Genomic DNA, 18,257 nt, shown 5'->3' on the forward strand with positions numbered 1-18,257 from the left:
CGCCCCCCAGCTGCTCTGATCAAAAACTTTTGTCCTCAGGGACGCGATCGGGACGAATGCGGGCCTTTTCGGGGGTGTGAATCGACAGGACCCGCCACTTTCTTGGGGCACGTTGCTGGAAAGCGGCTGGGTTTTCTCAAAGGTGCCGCCATCGCCTCCGGCTGGACCTGTGCCGTCTATCTTGCTGCCGGTCACACCTCCCGCACCACCCAGCGACGTTGAACGGGGCATCGGGCTCCTGGAACAGCCGTCTTTCCCTGGGGCTTGGAGCGGGGCGCTGAGCCCGTCACAGCACAAGCACACAAAATGGCAGGCCCCTTGGCCAAGCGCTCCGATGGCGCGGTGTCTCGGCGGCGAAGCTCAGGTGCGAGCTGCGGCCCCCTTGCACCCTGTGGCAAGAGAGGCAGGGCGGAGTGGCGGGCAGCGCGGGCAGCGCAGGGTCCCCCGTAGGCCGGTGATGGCACAGCCTGCTGCCAACGCCCGCTGCCGCCTGCCCGCTGTCGCTTCGCTGTGGGCCCTGCGCTGAATGCCTGCTGCCTGCGTCGCCCCTCATCCGTCCCCATGCAGCGGCAGGGCGCGGCAAGTCGGGCTCTAGCTACTTTTACACAGACGCCTCCTCGGTCCTCAAGCTCTCGCCGGTGAGTCCTGGTGCCACCTCTATGCACTTGCTGGGGGGGCTTGGGCGCCCGCTGCGTCTCTGCAAGGCTGGGACCTGCAGCCCGTGTGCAGTTAACAGCTCTCATCCGGGCTACCCATCGCACCCGCACATGTACTCGTCCCCTGCCAACCAAACCGCACCGCTGCTCCCCTTCCCCGCGCCGCTGCTGCTGCAGCAAGCGGTGATTGTGGCAGCTATTAGCTTTATCGTGTTTGTCTTTGTCCTGCATATCTTCGGCAAGCTGCGCAGCTGAGCGCAGCGCAGCAGTGGCAGCGAGTGGCCCCAGCGTCAGTCTTCGGGAGCAAGCTCACTGGAGCACCAGGCCCTGCGTCACCAGCAAGGCATGGCGCCCTGCGCTTGTGGACAGCCATGAACTGTAACCCTTGAATGATTGCGCCTGCATGTGCGGGGAGGAATGGCAAGAACACACGGCTTGAGCTCCCCGGCTGACCCGGCTGAACCCGGGTGGCCATCCGCAGCCTCGAGCCGGCTCTGGAACCGTTATTGAGCGCTGCTCCTTGCAACCTCAGTGTGGTGCATGCACGTTTTTAAACACATATCCGGGTCTCCTCTGTCTTGCCTGCACAACTGGGTGGAGCACCACCCCACAATAGCCACGCTGCGGGCGGCGAGATCGGCGCTGCCTGCTGTGCCTGGCCCAGGTGATTTCGGGTGGGCTTGCCCGGCGCTCCCAGTCTGCCCATCGGTCCTTTACTGCAGCACAGAGCCCCTGCCAGCAGCCTGCAGCCCATGACGGGCTTGCGGCCGGGTGCGGGGCACCCTAGCGGCAGCTGTAGGGGGAGCCTCATCAGCACACGAGCTATTGGATTGAGACCTGTGGTGCCCGGCCTACAGGTATGCACCATCCTCGCGGCCCCTGCCATGCAGTTTGTCCGCCCTCTTCCTGCAAGCTTCCCCGTCCGCCAACGGCGAGCCACGATCCCCGATGCCACGATTTCCGCTCCACCCCTGCCTGCAGCAGCAGCCTCGCCGTAGCGGCCCGCCGCCGCCGCGACTGGCGGGGCTGCAGTCGCGGCGGCGGCCTCGGCAGCGCCGCTCGCCGCAACCGCGCCAAGCGGCCCCAGCCGCCTCTGGCAGCGGCCAGGAGCCGGGGTGGGACGAGTGGGATGCAGAGGACGAGATGGTGGCTCAGGCAACCTCTGCCACCGCAGACGCAGCGGCGTGGGGGCCCTTGCACCAGGAGCTCCGCGCTCGGCGGCAGCAGCAGCAGCAGGGCCGGCCGCAGCCCCCGCAGCCCCTGCAGCAGCAGCAGCAGCAGCAGCATGGCGTGCAGGCGGCGGCCTTCGGGGCCGGCCGCGTGGGCGTGACGCAGCAGCTAGAAGCGTCCACCAGCGGCCGTCCGCCGCTGCCGCTGGACGTCCCCGCCACCGCGGGCAACAGCGTGTCAGGGCTGGCAGCCGCGGCGGCGCCCTACGTGGCTCGCCGCCCGCTGCCCCACCGCACGGTGTCTCATGCCATCCGGCCGCCGTCGCAGGCGCCGTCGGGCGTGGAGATCCGCTTCTTCACCCTGGGTGCCATCGCAGCGGTGGCCCTCCACTATCTAGTCAACTTCACCGGCACGCTGCCCGTGGTGCGCAGCCTGGTGCAGCGCTTTGTGTGGTGGCACGAGCCCAAGGAGCCCAGCCTGCCGCCGACGCGGGAGGAGGAGGGCGCGCGGCGCGGGCGGGGCGGCGGCGGCGGCGGGCCAGGCGGTACGACCGCCCTGGTGCAGTACAGCGAGGACGAGGAGTCGGTGGAGTGGGTCAACATGTGCTGGCGCAAGGTGGGTGCTGGTGGGAGGGCGGGAGGGTGGGTGGTGGGGCTGGGTGGCTGTGGGGCGACGGCGGCGCTGGGCGGCGGTTTCAGCCCAGATGCTGCCAGCAACCCACCCGCGCACGTGGCTCCCCGCCAGCCTGCCATGCCTCCCTGCCTGCTTGCCTGCCATCTGGCTCCTCGCCCCTGCCTGCCTGCTGCGCCGCCTCTTCACCTGGCTGCCGCGGCGCGTCCTCACCTGCATTCTCCCCTCTCTCGCGCCCTGCCTGCTGCAGGCGTGGCGGGTGTACCAGCGCGGCATCGAGCGCTGGCTGGCCGACCTGCTGCAGCCGCTGTTCGACACGCTGGTGGAGCAGAAGATGGTGCCCAGTTTCGTGCAGGTGGGGGCAGGGCTGCGCACTGCTGGTGTGTGTGGCGGGTGGTGGGTGCGCCTCAAACCCCTCTTCCCTCTGCTGCTCGCTGCCAACTGCTCCTCATGCCTCGAGACACACACCACCACCACAACAACCACAAACATGAATGCACACCACACCGCCCACCTGCCCACCCGCAGCGGCTGCGCATCATGGAGTTTACTCTGGACCACGAGGCACCCTACTTCACAAACATGCGCCGCCGCACCAGCCGCAAGGTGCGCCCGACATGGGACGAAACAAACGGCGAGCAGCAGGGACAGACATGAGCATGCGTCTCCATTGCATGTGGCCCGCCTTCATTGCTCTTTACTGGGCCTGTGGCTGTCAGAAGCACAAGGGGCCAGGTCAGGCAGCTGGTTGCAAGGCGCCTGCGCAACACCGCCTGGAACCGTCCCGCGCGGCGCCCTGGCGCCGACCCTGCATGGCACTGCATGTACCGCAGGATTCCGACCTCAACGGCGTGGTGGATGTGCGGTACACGGGCGGCGCGCGCATGCTGCTGCTCATAGAAGTGGGGACGGGGCGGTGGCGCATCAAGATCCCGGTAATGGTGTCAGGTGCGGCTCTTTCTTCTTGCTGCCGCCCCCCTTGATGCCCGTTATCCTGGTATAGCCGCTGCACCCAGCCTGCCTGTCCTGCTAATGCATCCGAGGTCACATTCTTTAAGTTTGGCGTTTGGCGTTTGCGGTGGCGTGGTGCAACCTCCCTGTTGATGCCGGCCCTGCCAGCCCGCTGCCGCCGCGCTGCGCAGACCTGGATCTGGAGAGCAAGCTGTGGCTGAAGATCCGCCTGGCGCCCATGTGCCCGTGGATTGGCACGCTGGGGCTCGGCTTCGTGGGGGCGCCCTCTAGTGAGTGGCGGGGCTGCCGGGCTCGACTCTGGTGGTCACGGGCGCCAGGCGCCTGCCTCCCTGCCGTGCAGACAACTGAAACCAATCAATCTGCTCCCCGCCTGCAGTCAAGGTGCAGCTCAACCCCTACAACCGCATCCGCCTCATGAAGATACCCATCCTGCAGGCAAGCTCGGCAGCGGGCAGGGCCTGCGTCTAGATCCCGCCCCTTCACCGTCTGCCCGGCCCGGCGGGCTCCCTGCTTGGCCACAGCCTGGCCTCGCATGTCTGTCCTGCCTTCCTGCCTGCTCCCTGCCACCCACACCAGCCTCGCCTGCCCTGGTCACCCTCCTCACTTCCACTTGCACCTCCTCCTGCAGGCCTTCCTCACCAAGTTCTTCACCAAAGACCTGCCCGCCCTCATCACCCTGCCCAAGCGCCTGGAAATCAACATCCCGCCCGCCGTGACCGCGGGTGCGCACCCTGCTCTCTCACCCTGCTCTCTCTGCTGCGCTGTTCTGTGCTGTTCTGTTCTGTGCCATGCTGTGTCTGTGCTGCATGGTTTGCGGGCCGAAGGCCTTGTGCGCTGAGCGGGAGCGGCCTGCTGGGGCTGGGGCTGGGCCTCCCCAGTCCCCTGGCCAAGCAGCAGCGGCAGCTTCTGACGCTGGCGGCGGCAGCCTGCGTGCACCTCCCTCTCGACTGACCTCTCGCATTGGCCGCCCACCTCCCGCTGCGCTGCAGTGGCCGAGGCAGCGGTGGGGCGCGACGCCGTGATGCGTGCGGTGGCCTCGGCGGTGCTGCAGGCAGACGCGCTGGAGCATGCGCTGCTGGCGGCGCTGCCGCTGGGGCCGCAGGGCGCGGCAGGCGGCGTGTCGCTGCCAGACTTGTTCCAGGGCGAACTGCAGGCAAGCGGCGCTGGGAGGCGCTGCTCCTGGGGAGACTTGGCTCGTGTTTGTTTTGCTGTGGTTTGTTTTGCCGCGCTTGCGACCAGGCCTGCCTGCCGCCCCTGCCCTGCTGCCTGCCCCTGCCGCGCTGGGGTGGCTGCTAGCGAGTGGGTCTGGCTCGTTGCTGCCGCCACCCACGGCCGCGCCCCTTCCCCATGCAGGTGACCCTGCACGAGGCTCGCGACCTGCCCGTGTGGGGCTTCCCCTGGCAGAGCAACCCATACTGCCGCATCACGCTGGGGTCGCAGGCGGTACAGGTGGGCGGGCAGGCAGCGAACTACATTCCTTGTGCCCCTACCCTGGTCTACCCAGCACCATGCCCTCGCCTCTTCCTCGCACCTTCCCCTGCCATTGCCCCACTTGCCCCACTCCACTTGCCATGCACACCCACGCCCCTCCGCCACCTCCCTCGCGCGCTACCTGCCGCAGTCTCGGCGCGACGACGACACGAGCCACGCGGGGCGGCACCGCGCCCCCGTGTGGAACCAGGACTTCCAGTTCCTGGTGGAGGACCCCTTGGCGCAGGTGCGCTGTGGTTGCTGTGCCGCGCTGTGCTGCGCTGTGGTTGCTGGGCCGGGCTGTGTGTCCCAGCGCTCCTTCCTCGTTGCCACAAACGCGCACACGCGCGTTACACCACAGACAGTTGTGCAAACACCCCGCCATCACCCACCTCATTCAGCACCACATACACCTGGCATCATCCACCATGGCGCTTCTAACATCATCCACCTCTGCCCACCGCCGCAGTCTTTGGACATCTGGATCGGCGACTCGCCCATGACGGGGCGCACCGAGGTCGGCCGCGCCTCCTTCCAGCTGCGCCAGCTGGCGTCAGACGGCACCACCGACGTCTGGCTGCCGGTGGAGAGCAGCATGCCGGGTGCGGCACGCTGCGCTGCGCTCCGCTGCGCTGCGCTGTGTCGCGGAATGCTGCTGCGCGAGGCTGAGAGCCTGCTGTGCTGTTGCTGTCCCAGCCTGTTGAGACGCCTGGTGCGTGCACACTCATGCTGCCGCCATCAAGCCCGCCCGCCCCTCTCTATCGCCCGCCTCTGAATTCCTGCCGCGCCGCCGCCCTCCCTTGTTGCCCGGGTGCAGGCGAGCGCACCCAGGGCGCGGTTCGGCTGATGATGTCTTACAAGCCGTTCCAAGAGGACGAGGTGGACTCAGGTGGGGGTTGTAGGTGCATGTGTGTGGTGGCGATGGTGTGGTTGGTGGTGGGCGTCGCCACGGTATCGGTGTGTGGGGTTGGCGGTGGTGCCGGGTGGGTGTGGTCGGATGAGTGCCGGTGGGACCCTGGCCCGCCTGCAAGCCCCGGCACACACGCCACACCCAGCGCACCAACGTGACCGCCCACGCTCCCCACCGGCTCGCGCCTGCAGGCTACCGTGCGGCGGCGGCCTTTGGCGGCCTGGGCCAGCAGCAGAGCGCGGAGATCACCGATGTGAAGAGCGCCGCGGATGCCAGCTCGCGCGCCGCGGTGGCCGCCTCGGCCGCCGCGGCCGCAGTGGCGGTCACCAAGGCGGCGGCGGCCCGCGCGGCGGCGCGCATCGCGCGAGCCGCGGCTGCCGCGCAGCAGCAGCAGCAGGGCAAGGGGCAAGGGGAGCAGGCGCAGGACGAGGGCAGCGGCAGCGGCAGCAGTGGCAGCGGGGGCAGCGGGGGAACCGGCCGCGCCACGATGCCGCAGCTGCCTGCCGGCAGCAGCGCTCCATCCAACGGCAGCCAGCCGGCCGGCAGCGAGGCGGCCACAGCAGCCGGGAGCGCGCCGCCGCCGCCGGCGTCCCTGCAGCCGGCTGTCGGCGCGCCACCAGAGAATGGCAGCACTCCTTCCGTTGAGCCGTCTCTCACATCTCCCATAGCAACAGCAGTCGTGGAGGCAGTGGTGGTGGCAGCATCCCCTGCCTCTGCCAACGGCGCTGAGGGAGCCGACGGTGCCAGCGGTGGTGCCGGCAACGGCGCTGCCTCCGCCGCCGCCGACAGCGGCGCCAGGGGGCGCAACGGCACCGGCGGCAGCCGCCGCAGCACCACAGTGGAGCAGCTGACGACCATGGCGGAAACCATGCAGAAGCTGACTGCCGAGGTGGACGGCATCGTGCACAGCGGCAGTACCGCCGCAAACGGCGGCAACGGCGGTACCGACGTCGCCAGCTTAAGCATGGATGCGGAGGTCAAGGTGGCGGCTGTGGAGGCGGTGGCGGCTGCAGAGGCTGCCGCCATCAGCGCCGTGGCGGCAGGCGATTTGGCGGGGGCGAACCAAGTGTTGCAGGATGCGGCTGCGGCGCTGGAGAGCACGGTGGCGCAGCTGGCGGCGGCGCAGCCGGCCCGCGTGGAGCGCCAGCAGCAGGCGCCCCCCGCGGCCGGCGCAGCCGACGCAGCGCTGCACCGAGCCGAGGAGGCACTGGCGGCGGCGCACCGTGCGGCAGCGCAGGCCGCCGACGCGGCGGCGGTGGCTCAGGCGGCCTCCGCAGCCGTGGACGCTCGGCAGCCGTCGAGCGAGGAGGAGGACAGTGACAGCGATGGCACGGCGTCCACTGCCGCGGTGGGGCTGGATGCGGCGCCGGCCTCCGAGGCGGCGCAGCAGCGCAGCCGCGGCCTCCCCTCGTATGACGCCGACGGCAACGAGGTGCCTCAGGAGAACCCATCCTGGTGGCTGGCCGCCACGCAGTTTGTGCCGGGCGTGCCGCGCAAGGGCGACCGCGATGCGGCGGCGGGCGCTGCGGCAGAGGCCGACGGCGGAGCGGGTGTGGCGCCGCGTGGCGGCATAGCCCCCGCGGCTGGTACCGCCGCGGCTGGCGCTGCTGCCGACCCCGCTCAGCAGCAGCAGCAGCAGCAGGGCGGCGGCGAGCCGCTGCCGGTGGCAGATGTGATCATCCCTCCCGACCTGCCTCTGGAGGAGATCACCGCAGAGGTGCTCAAGAGCTGGAAGCTGCGGGACACGCATGTGGAGACGCTGGTGCAGAAGGTGAGCTGGAAGGGCAGCGCCTGCCTACGTGTCGCAGGTGTCAGCTGGCGGGCTGCGGGGCCGGCAGGCTGGAGAAGCCGGGATGGGGCCAGGTGGCTCCCTGGGTGGCATGTCGGGAGGGCAGCGCAGCACCCTATAATGATTCCTGTTGTTGTTGGAGGGCCGGGCCTGTTGCACATCTGCCCTGACCTGCCTGCTGGCCTCCCTCTCTGCTGCCTCTGCCTGCCGCGCAGGCCATGGAGGCCCGGCGCAAGCAGAAGGAGCGCCCCTGGCTGCAGCTGCTGGCGCTGGCGTCCATCGCTTCTGCGGTGCTGCTGGCAGCGGTGCTGTGGCGCATGGAGCACATGCCCTGAGGCGTGCTCTGCGTGCCGTCTTGATCAAGTGCATCCTGCGCGGCTGCCACGCACACACCGTTGCTGTTTGTGAGCCCTGGCAGTCGAGCGGGCATCGCAGCACGTCGACAGTAGATGATTCTGCCCTTATCATTTATCGTGACGTTTTTGTTTCGTTTCTTCCCTGCTGGCTTGAGTTGTCTGCTGTATGCTTCCCAGTTCCCCGTTCCTGATACTGTGTTTTGCGATTGCCGCCGTCCCGTGCGCCTTCCCATGGTTGGCGACAGGCCTCGATTTTTCACGCTGGTGCACTCTCCAAGGATTCTTTCTCTTGCAGCCCCCATGGCTGCCATGCGATAACATACACTGCTTTGCCTTCCGCCGGCTCGTCAACACTGCACCTGCTTGCTCCCTGCTTGCGGCCTCCGCTCATTGTTGCGGTAGTGCCGGATGAGGCGCCGGCGCCTAGCCCCTTCCTCCTCCCCACCCTCATTCTCTACTAGAGCAGCAAAGTGCAGTGTTTATGACATTGGCACAGAACCACATGCAGCAGAGCAGCGAGGGCGGGCGGGCGAGCGGCGGGTGTAGTGGTGACCGGCCACAACCCTGGGCAGTCAGCCAGCGAGCCCGCCGCAGCCCTGTGCTGTGTCTGTAGGCCTGCACGAGCCTGGCTATCTCCTCCCGAGGTGGAGATTGGGGATGCAATATGGCGGTCGTGACCGCTTCCTGGGGGGGCGCAGCATGCTGTGCTATTTTTCGCTGTTTCACACAACACATAGCGTGCACACGTCTGCTTGTTGACTTTGAGACGACACGGGCTTAGTCCCTCCTAGCATGGCTTCCGGACCAGCCATGCAACGAGCTCTCCTGGCTTGCTTAACGCTGCTAGCCCTGTGCAGAGCTGCAGACGCGCGGCACAGGGAACTGCAGCAACAGGCCGCGCCACGAGTGGCGGAGACGGTGAGAGCCACCAGCCGCCGCCCGCCGCTGCCGCCTTGCAGTTCGTGGCAGCAACCAAGCCAGACAGATGCAGACAAAGGTAACCCCACCTAGTACTCCTACCCAACATGCAAAACACGCTGCCCCCTTTTCCCGCACAGGTCGTGTGGAACCCCACAAACACGGCAGCCACTGGGGCGGGGCAGGCGCTAGACGCTGCAGCGGCGGCCGCCGTGCAGGCAGCCAGCCTGGGGTCTGCATTAGCACAGGAAATAAACATCGGGGCCAGGACGGCCAGCAGCATCGCCGAGCCAGGCACCTACTTTGAGGCCGCGCAGCTGATCGGCAGCAACGTGTTGTTTTCGGCGGAGGACTGCAAGGCGCAGTGCCTGGACAACCAGGCCTGCCGGGTGTGGAGCTGGTGCCCCACCACCCAGAGAGAAGGGTGAGCCCGCCTGCCTGCGCCCTGCCTGCCTCGCTGCGTGCATGCCTAGACGGGCTATGGTCACCCTGCCTTCCACGAGGTGCTGCGCAGGTGCCTGGTGCAGTACGGCAGCGTGGGGTCCCGCTTCTGCGGCTCCTACGACCGCAACGCCACCGATGCCGGCTCCCGCCTGGTGCTGCCCTCCACCTGCGAGTTCTCTACAGACCCCGTGGGCAGCGGCTTCTCCCTGTTCATCTACCGCGGCGCCGCGGTGCCCTTTGTCGCCGGCCTGGTCACCCGCGTGCTCATCCCGCCGCAGCTGCCGCACATGGTGCACGAGACCGGCTCTGGTGAGCACGTGGCATGGGCCTGGCGGGGCCATGGCGCGGGTCCCCGGCCTGCTGTATCCCACAACACCATCCTCCCCACATCCCAGCCTGCCTGCTGGCCAGCCTGCTTGGCTGCCCGCTGTGCGGCACTCCCCACCATGGCGTCCGCCGCCCTGCTGCCCAGCAGGCCAGTGCACAGAGTTCCACAACACAGAGTTCAACGGGGAGCTGCCTGAGCTGGAGCTGGTTTTGGACTCGCCCAATGGCGACAACTGCTGCATGCTCTGCAACAACAAGCCCGGGTGCCAGGTCTGGAAAGTGTGCCCCGGGAAGGACTCCAGGCAAGCTGGCGGTGCTGGAATGAGGAAGAGAGGGCAGCTGGCGCCCCCAGCGCGAATGCAATGCTGGCATCACCACAGCGGCATCGCCAAGGAATGTTATGCCGACCGCCGTGCGTGGCATGCCTGTGCAGGTGCCAAGACCTGGGCGTCGCCGGCTACTGCTTCTTGATGAAGATGGCGGGGAGCGGGGAAGCCGATATGTTGCACCAGGGCCTGGACACGCCCTGGGTCAGCGGCTACGGAGCGGGAGTGCTGCCCCCGGCCTAGCCCTTCGCCAGACGTGATCTATGCCTTGTACAGCACGGGTGCCCTTCCGTCTGCCTGGTCCCAGGGCCAGCGGCACCTACTTGCTTCGCAGAATTAAAGTTAAAACGCTCACATCGTCGCCAACCGCTACTGACTGAATTGAACCTCTCTGCTGCTCGGTTATCCTCGCCACGCCTTCCCGCTCCTTGCTGCCACAGCTATCGTTGGATTGATGACCTGTAATGAGGCACTCCTGCTGCTGGCCGTCGAGGTGCAGCAGCGGCCGACGCCGCAAGAGCAGCCGCGAAGGCGGCGGCGGCGGCGGGAGGGCCCCTTGGTAGGACATCGGGGTGACATGAGTCTCACAACTGCATTGAATGGTATTTCAGGCTCGCAGGAGCAGAAAATGGTCGCCTCAGCTCCGGAACCCGCCCTCACGATATGGGCACACCCCCGGACTGGCTGGCCCAAAACATTTTCGGCGCTTGCAGCCACCACACGCAAGCCAATCCTCACACGTTGCACACGCCCGCCGCTCTCACTCGCTCGTGGACGGCCACACTAGGTGGTAGCCGGCATGCCTCCCCCAAGCACACTTGCCCTCGCGTTAGGGGCGCTGCTGGCGCTATTCACCATCGTGGGAGCCCGGGAGCTGAAGCAGCAGGTAGGACGCGGTCGCGCTAACTCCTCCTGGACCACACGCCTGCCACCGCCATTCCAGCGGCAGCGGCGGAGCGGGCACACCGCCCCCGTGCTGTGTGCAGTCTGCTGGCCAGGGCACGCATTTGCACCACGTTGTCGTCCATGCCAACGTGGTCGCAACTCGCGGGCTGAAACTCCCCGGCCACAGCACACCGCCTCCCCCGCCTGCTCCCCTACCGCGCCGCTCGCAGATACAGACCCGGGTAGACCCCTCAGGCCAGTCGATCATGGGCCAGTCCAGCAGCACAGTGGAGCCCAACTCGTACTACGAGGCTGCCCTGTTCATCAAAACCACACTGGTGTACACCCAGGACGAGTGCAAGGCGCAGTGCCTGGCGGCTGAGGACTGCCGCGTGTGGAGCTGGTGCCCCGCAGACGTGGGCCAGGGGTGAGCGCCCGCATGGATGCAACAGCATGGACGCAGTTGTCCTGTGTGCAGGGCCCGGTGACAGCCTGTTGACGCTGATGGCGCTCATTGCGTGGCTGCAGCTGCGAGGTGCACTACGGCAACATCGGCCTCCGCCTCTGCACTGCCGAGGAGGCCGCCAACAGCACCCGCCTCGTGCCGGCCGCCACCTGCGAGTTCTCCTCTGACGAGGCCGGCGAGGGCTTCGCCATCTTCAGCCAGCGTGGCTCGGGTGTGCCCTTCGTCTCCGGCCTGGTCACCCGCGTGCAGACCCCGCCCCAGCTGCCCCACATCTGGGCTGGCATGGGCGCGAACAACGTCACCACCGCAGCAGGCGGCAGCGCAGGTCAGCAGGCTAGATAGCCGCAGGCTGCGCTTGCCCCAGCCGCTGCCTAGGGTGCACAGCCACTTGTTGTGTGGCATGGCCCCCCATCGAAGAGTGCAGTCCCGGGATGTGCCTGCTTCAACGCTGGATGTGCACACCTACTGCCTGGCCTGCAGGCCAGTGCGTTGAGTACCACAACACAGAGTGGCAGGGCGTGCTGCCGCAGATGGAGCTGCAAGCGGACACTCCCTCTGGGGAGGGGTGCTGTTCTCGCTGGTACGTTCAATTCTACACTTTGTTTAGTTGGATTTGCCATAATACTCTCACCTTGCCTTTCACGTTGAATGAATGTTGTGCAGCAACAACAACCCTGGCTGCCAGATGTGGGCGGTTTGCCCTACCTCAGACCCAAGGCAAGTGGCGGGACAGCAGTCTGGGCAGGCGCCCAGCAAAGTGATGGAATCACAGCGCCGGCTGCGACGCGGCGGGCTGCATGCTTGTGCGGAGCTTCATATCTGGCTGCTATTTCAAACCTCTTGTGCCGGCCCCACCGCTGGCGCAGGTGTGAGACCCTGGGTGCATCCGGCCTCTGCTTCCTGTATACCCTTCCCGAGTCCGGAGAACCGGTAGTGGTGCACCAGGGCCCAGACACACCATGGATCAGCGGATTGCGAGCCAACTTCGAAGCGAACACCACACAGACGCCAGCCGCCGGCTGAACAGCGAGTGACGACGCGTCCAATGCGCCTCTTCCTTTCCATTTTGTTGCCATGTATTCTGAAGTTTTCCTTTCTTCAATTGAGAATAAGCCTGCGCAGTGCTGGTGAGCAGCCCTGTGTGACTCTGCTTTTGCATGAACCAAACTGATACCAAAACAACGGAGGATCAAAGCCCGCCATTCTGCATACTTGACTGCCGGCGCCATGCAAGATTGTCGACTTGACACCAGGCTTGTGCGCCTGAGCTCGTTCGAGAGTTGCTAGTTTGTACAGAGCTGATGGCTGCTGGCCGCTCACGGCTCCATCCGCTGTGGCTCGGCCTGGCCTCCCATCCGACCGCCGCCAGCAGCTGCGGCTGGCTTGCTGCCGCCGCCAGCTTGCCCCGCTGCTGCTGGCGCGTTGACGGCCTTGTGCAAATCAAACCCAAAGTTCTTCAGGTGAGCAAGCTCCAGAGGATCCAGCGCGTTGCCCTTCTCCTCCAGCAGGCGGCGGTGGCAGGAGATGTACTGCGTGATCCTGCGGAAGGAGCAAGGGGGAGGAGCAGCGGCAGGAACAACGATTCGCAGAGGCTCCTGTGGCACCCTTCTGTGGAAGAAGCAGCTTGCACAGCGGCCACTGGGCATCCCAGCTGGGACCCAGCCCCTCAGCAGTGGCAGGAGCGGGATTGCCAACGGGAGCGGCGATACAGCAGCACGGCCGACAGGGAGGCTCACTGGTTCATTTGTTCGAGATCCGCTTCATACACGCACTCATCGTCCTTCTGCAGCATTTCCACAATCCTGCAAGCAAACATGCTTGTTTTCAAGGCTCAGGCATGCACCAAGTGCGGCGGCGAGCTGCGGGCTGCAGGCCAACCTGCGCGCCACATGCCTCCCATTCCTGTCTGCCTCCTCCGCCGCCTGCTCCACTGCCTGCCGGCTATCCGCGCTAAGCAGCCACTCCTCCAACTCCTCCGGTAACATGTTCACCGTTGCCTGTGGAGCAGCACCAAGATGGCTGGCTCAGTGGCCACTGGCAGTGGAGGCACTTGCGCCACAGCGGCACGTTGGCACCCGCCTCCAGTGGCGGCCGGAGTGCCCTGTCCTGCTGCCCCTGCTGCAGATTCCGTGTCACCACGGGCTCACCCGAAAGCGCTGGATGACTTCACGAGGGTCCTTGTCCAGCGGCAGCTCGTCCTTCAGGTAAATCCTGCAGGCCTCCCTCGCCCTGGCCAGAGACATGGCGCCCACTGCTTTGCCGACACGTCTGAAAAGCAACAGAGCCATTAGGGAGCAGGCAGGCCGTCCGAGGCCCCACCATCAACTTTCTTTCTGGATAGAAAGTGGCCTGGGGAGTACTGGATGCACACACGTGCGCCTGAAAACCGACAGAATCCCTCAAAATAAAGATTGGTGGCGATTCACTAGCAGACGGGCGAGTGGGCATTGGGGGCGGGGACCGTGGCAGATGCAGTGCCCGCTCCTCTCCCTGTTTGGGTGCAGGCGTGGTTCTGTGCCTGCTCGCCCCAATGCACAAGCTCCCGATGCCTGAAGGGCAGGTGCGGCTCGGAGAACGAGTCAAGCAAAAAGCCTGTGTGAGGGAGCGAATACAGGAGCAAAGCTGGCACAGCATGCCCGCCACGCCGCCGCCCGTCAGCCTGCGATAGACACCGAGTTGCTGCAGAAGGAGGATGTGTTGCACAGGATCCAGCTGAAGAAATACATGCTTTTATGATGAATAAAATCTGGAATCAGAATGGCACCCTCAATTGGGCACAGTGCGTTGAATATTGATGAACAGAGAGGCTGGGTTTGCTGCTGCCGGGGAGGGCTGCGTCGGGAAGTTTGCCCAACGAACCGTGCTAGCCCATGTAGTCCAAGGCTTTCTCCAGAGTCATCTCAGAGGCCGGCCGCACCTCCCAGCCGCCCAGCGGCGCCGGAGGGGTGCCACCGCCGCCGTCCGTGGGCTCGCTGATCCCGCTGGCATTGCCGTGCAGCAGCAGCACGCGGTCGTGGTACTGGCACAGGGTGGGGCGGTGGCCCACGCTGACAAACGTGATGCCTGCAGGAGGCGAGAGCCATCAGAGAGAAGCCAGCGGCGTCAGCAGCGAAGAGCGCGTTCCCCGATTCCCATGCCCCCCAAATTGACCAACGTGGTACCACCGGCCCGCCAGCCTGGCGTCCACCCACCTGCGGCGCGCAGCGCCTCGTACAGCAGCCGCTCGTTGCGGGTGTCCAGGGCTGAGGTGGACTCATCCATCAGCACCAGCCGAGGCTGCAGCACAGCAGCATGGCAGCGCAGGGCCAGGTGTCCATCCCAGGGGCTCAATGCCACAGGGGTGCGTGCACCGATGCACGCCCCAGCAGGCCGATGCAGAGGCAAGCAAGCGTGGAGCAAGCAGCGCAGCTGCGCGGTGCTGCCTTCGCGGCCCCGCCGCACCTTGGCCAAAATCACACGTGCAAAGGCCAGGCGCTGCTGTTCCCCTAGCGACAGCGTGGAGGCCCAGTCGGCCACAGCATCCAGGTTGCCATTGATGCGGTCGAGCAGCGGCCCCAGCTGCACCTCCCGCAGAGCCGCCCTCAGCTCAGCGTCACTTGGCAGCGGCCGCCGCGCGCTGCCGCTGCCATCAACCGACCTTTTGCCACCGCTGCTGCTGCTGCTACTGCCGTCGCTGCTGCTGCTGGCGGCCTCTGCACCTCCAGGCTCGCTGCCGCTCACACCGTTGCTTCCGGCCGCATCCGTTGCGGCCGCCGCTGCTGCTGTGGCACTAGTTCCCACTGCTTCGGCTTCTGCTGCTGCTGCATGCGTCGAGTCGGGCCCAGCGGGGCCAGCTGGCTGCTCTACCAGCTGGGCCCATGTCGGGTAGAGAACTTGGTCGCGCAGCGTGCCCAGCACGACGTACGGCCGCTGCGGCACAAAGAAGATGTCGCCCTGCGGCCAAGCAGGCAGGCAGGCGATGCTTTGTGCCCAGCCACACCTGGCTACACTCGTCCTGGAGCGGCAGCAGCATCCGTAGAAACGCTCGGCCGTGGCGCTTGAAAGTTAGCGCTCCAGCCTCCCCCCGAGCTGGCGGCCTCACCTCGCCCTCGGCCCGCCCCATGGGCTGGCCATGCCGCACGATGTGTCCGCTGCCGCAGTTCCACAGGCCGGCCACGGTCCGCAGGATGCTGGTCTTGCCTGCGCCGCTGGGCCCCATGATGAGCAGGGAGTGACCCGGGGTCACAGACAGGGTGAGGTCTGACACAAGGGTCGCCCCGCTGCTGGGCACCTGCAGCGTCAGGCTCCGGATGTCCAGCAGCGAGCGGCCTGCGAGGGGAGGGAGGGGAGGCGGGGCAGGCAGGCAGGCGGGCAGGCAAGCGCTTAACATGTTGTGAATGGAAGTAGAACGGCATGGGAGTGCGGCTGAGGGAAACAATGCAAAAGGAGATTCCTGATTCACTCTTGGCATAGGCAGCACACATACACCATTGACAAGAGCGGCCAGCCTCACCCGAGGTGCCCGGCAGGTCGGTGATGACGATGCCGCCGGGCCTGGCTGCCTCCTCATCAGCCTTGCTGCCAGCAGCCGCCTCGTCGTCTGTATCCGCAGAGGCGGCTGCCTTGACGGGATCGACTGTGGCAGTGCCTCCGGCTCTGCAGGCAAGCATGGGCGGCTCAACAGGCACCAGCAACAGTAAGCGGACGGGGCGCAACCCCGCACACAGGTAGGGGTGGGCTGGCTGGCTGCATGTCCCCACCTGCTGCCCTCCAGCACTTCATCAAACTCTCCCAGACGGTCAATCACGGCTGCACAGAGGGAGTTGCATCCAAGAGAGGTGCATTCATGTGAACAGCCCCGGACCGGGGGCTGGGTAGTCGCCCGCCTGGCCCTCCACCTGCGACCGAGGCTGCTCATCCCAAGGCAATCTGCACCCAGCAGCAGCATGCAGCTCCATTCCAGCCACCCCACCTTCCTCAACACACACACACACACACACACACCTGAAAAGCCGGCAATCGCCTCAAACTGGTACACCACCAGAGACACATCGGTGAGGATGTGGTTGAAGGCTGCGGGTGCAGCACGGGGGTGGATGCGGGTCAGCGGGGCAGCAGGCAGGCTCGCTGGTGAAGCCACAGCGGCGTGCATGTGCTCCCTCCGGCCCCAGCAATGTGCGCGTGGCGTGCGGCGGCTGCTAATGGCAACAGCCCCTCCCCACGTCGCCCAACTGGCTAGACACCCACCCAGCTGGCTAGACACCCACCAGAGGCGCTCTGGTTGATCACCCCAAACTCAATCTCGCCCCGGAAGTAGAGCGGCGCCACCACGGCGGCCGGCAGCACCTGCAGTGAAGCATGGACGGACGGGGCAAAGGATTTATGGAGAATTGCGGTGGACTGTGCGAGGGGTAATCATGTGGAGTGGAGGTGGAGTGTGCGAGGGGAGGGACGCGCCCATATACGCACAGCGCAAGCCGCTCGGTGGGTGGGTGCTGCTGTGCCGGCGCATTGGTTGCTGCAGTTCAGGCAGTACCACACACCTGGATGAGGAAGCGGTAGAAGCTGGTGAAGAAGCTGAGGTTCCGGGAGGCCTTGAGCAGCTCTGTGAGGGAGGGGGGTTGTGCGGTGGCGGTGTGGGCTTTAGTGCACGCCCAGCCACGACACCCCGTTACTCCTCCCATTCCTGACGACAGCAGCCCAGCCACCGGCTCAGGAGTCCGGGGCCTGCCTCCCCCATAATCTGTATCCCTAACAGCCCACACACTAGTCCCATGGGGCCCGCCCGCCCGCTCACCCAGGAAGTTGCCGATGGCGGCCTTGAGGCGGCTGTTCAGCAGGCGCTGCTCGTTGTCCTCGCCGCCGTAGAAGGCGATGCTCTCGGCATTCTCCCGCACGCGCACCAGGCCGTACCTACGCATGGGGCCAGGCGGCATGTGTGTGCGGGATGGGGTGTGAGAAGGGCTAGGTGGGGCAATGCACTGAAAGAGGCGCCACCCGCAGCCAAGCAGTGCCTGCCGCCCAGCATGCCCTCCATCCATCGCGCCCCGCCAAGCGCCAACCGATTCACCATCCGCCAAGCCGCGCCCGCCCGCCCGGCTGCCCGCCAGCCCACCCAGGAGGGGCCTGCGCGGCCACACCCGCCACCACACCCACCCACCGGAAGTTTGCTTCCTGCGCCTCCTGCTGGAAGTTAAGGCCCACCAGCGGGCGACCGATGTAGACGGAGAGGGCGGTGCCGCCCACGGCATAGACGGCCAGGGCGCCAAAGAGGGGAGGGTAGATGCTGTACAGGATGCCTGCGGCGGTACGGTGCAGTACAGTGGCAGCACAGAGCGGCAGGACATCGGGTACAGCAGCGGTGGATGGCGGGCGGGCGGGTGGGAGGAGGCGATGCAGGCAGGGCAGGGCAAACCGTTGCGCTGGGAGCTTTCAGAGCATAGAACTTGTGGGGGCCACCAACCAGGGAGGGCATTGGTGAGCTGTGCACACCCCCAGCGCACCTGAGAAGCTGACCAGGTCGATGCAGGCGTTGAGCATGACCACAGAAAAGGTGAGGGCTGTATCCGTAAAGTTGCTGCAGTGGTGCAGGTGCGGCAGCAGGCAGCAGCAGGGGATGGGAGGCGTGGGGAGGGAGCAGCAGGCTGACGCAGGGGGCAGAGAAAGTGACAGCGCAAGCGAAAACCGTGCGAGGACAGTGCAGCGGGGGCGGGAGGCTCCCTCTGCTCACCGCACATCCACGGCGATTCGCTGGTCAGGGTTGTCCACGAGAGCGCCCGCCTGCAGACAGTGGTGTGTGGGTGGGGGAGTAGGGAGGGCTGCGGCCGGCGATGGGTGCCTCGCTCGTGCCGCCGCCAGGAGTTTCTCCCCTTGCGCTGCACCTTCCGAAAACAAGGCAGGCAGCTGCCGCGCTTCACCCTTCCGCTCCACCCCACCCACCCCCCACAGGCACCAACACA

The 18,257-nt window shown here is 66.4% G+C and overlaps 3 protein-coding genes across 3 annotated transcripts in view; 1 reads left to right on the plus strand and 2 right to left on the minus strand.

Moving 5' to 3' along the window:
• Positions 1-306: 306 nt before the first annotated feature.
• CHLNCDRAFT_136080 (expressed protein) lies at positions 307-911 on the plus strand (the record flags this gene model as incomplete). The annotated part of the gene is made up of 3 exons (XM_005845944.1): positions 307-364; positions 568-638; positions 834-911. 3 exons carry the CDS (start codon positions 307-309, stop codon positions 909-911), a joined length of 207 nt encoding a protein of 68 aa, XP_005846006.1.
• An 11,724-nt stretch (positions 912-12,635) lies between these two features.
• On the minus strand, positions 12,636-13,562 carry CHLNCDRAFT_136083 (hypothetical protein; the record flags this gene model as incomplete). Its single annotated transcript, XM_005846069.1, has 4 exons — positions 12,636-12,858; positions 13,056-13,121; positions 13,198-13,316; positions 13,467-13,562. 4 exons carry the CDS (start codon positions 13,560-13,562, stop codon positions 12,636-12,638), a joined length of 504 nt encoding a protein of 167 aa, XP_005846131.1.
• Positions 13,563-15,073: 1,511 nt separating this feature from the next.
• CHLNCDRAFT_31925 (hypothetical protein) overlaps positions 15,074-18,257 on the minus strand; it is a gene marked incomplete at its 3' end in the record, with an annotated part of 4,369 nt that continues 1,185 nt past the window's right edge. The window contains exons 5-15 of the mRNA XM_005846070.1: positions 18,029-18,136; positions 17,802-17,875; positions 17,459-17,597; positions 17,096-17,211; positions 16,842-16,903; positions 16,566-16,644; positions 16,303-16,371; positions 16,059-16,107; positions 15,812-15,954; positions 15,401-15,627; positions 15,074-15,252 (exon numbers count right to left, since the gene is read on the minus strand). Coding sequence (XP_005846132.1) covers positions 15,076-15,252; positions 15,401-15,627; positions 15,812-15,954; positions 16,059-16,107; positions 16,303-16,371; positions 16,566-16,644; positions 16,842-16,903; positions 17,096-17,211; positions 17,459-17,597; positions 17,802-17,875; positions 18,029-18,136 — 1,243 coding nt within the window. The remainder of the gene's footprint in view (positions 15,253-15,400; positions 15,628-15,811; positions 15,955-16,058; positions 16,108-16,302; positions 16,372-16,565; positions 16,645-16,841; positions 16,904-17,095; positions 17,212-17,458; positions 17,598-17,801; positions 17,876-18,028; positions 18,137-18,257) is intronic.

Source organism: Chlorella variabilis (genome assembly GCF_000147415.1).
Source record: "Chlorella variabilis unplaced genomic scaffold CHLNCscaffold_15, whole genome shotgun sequence".
NCBI classification, from domain to species: Eukaryota; Viridiplantae; Chlorophyta; class Trebouxiophyceae; order Chlorellales; family Chlorellaceae; genus Chlorella; species Chlorella variabilis.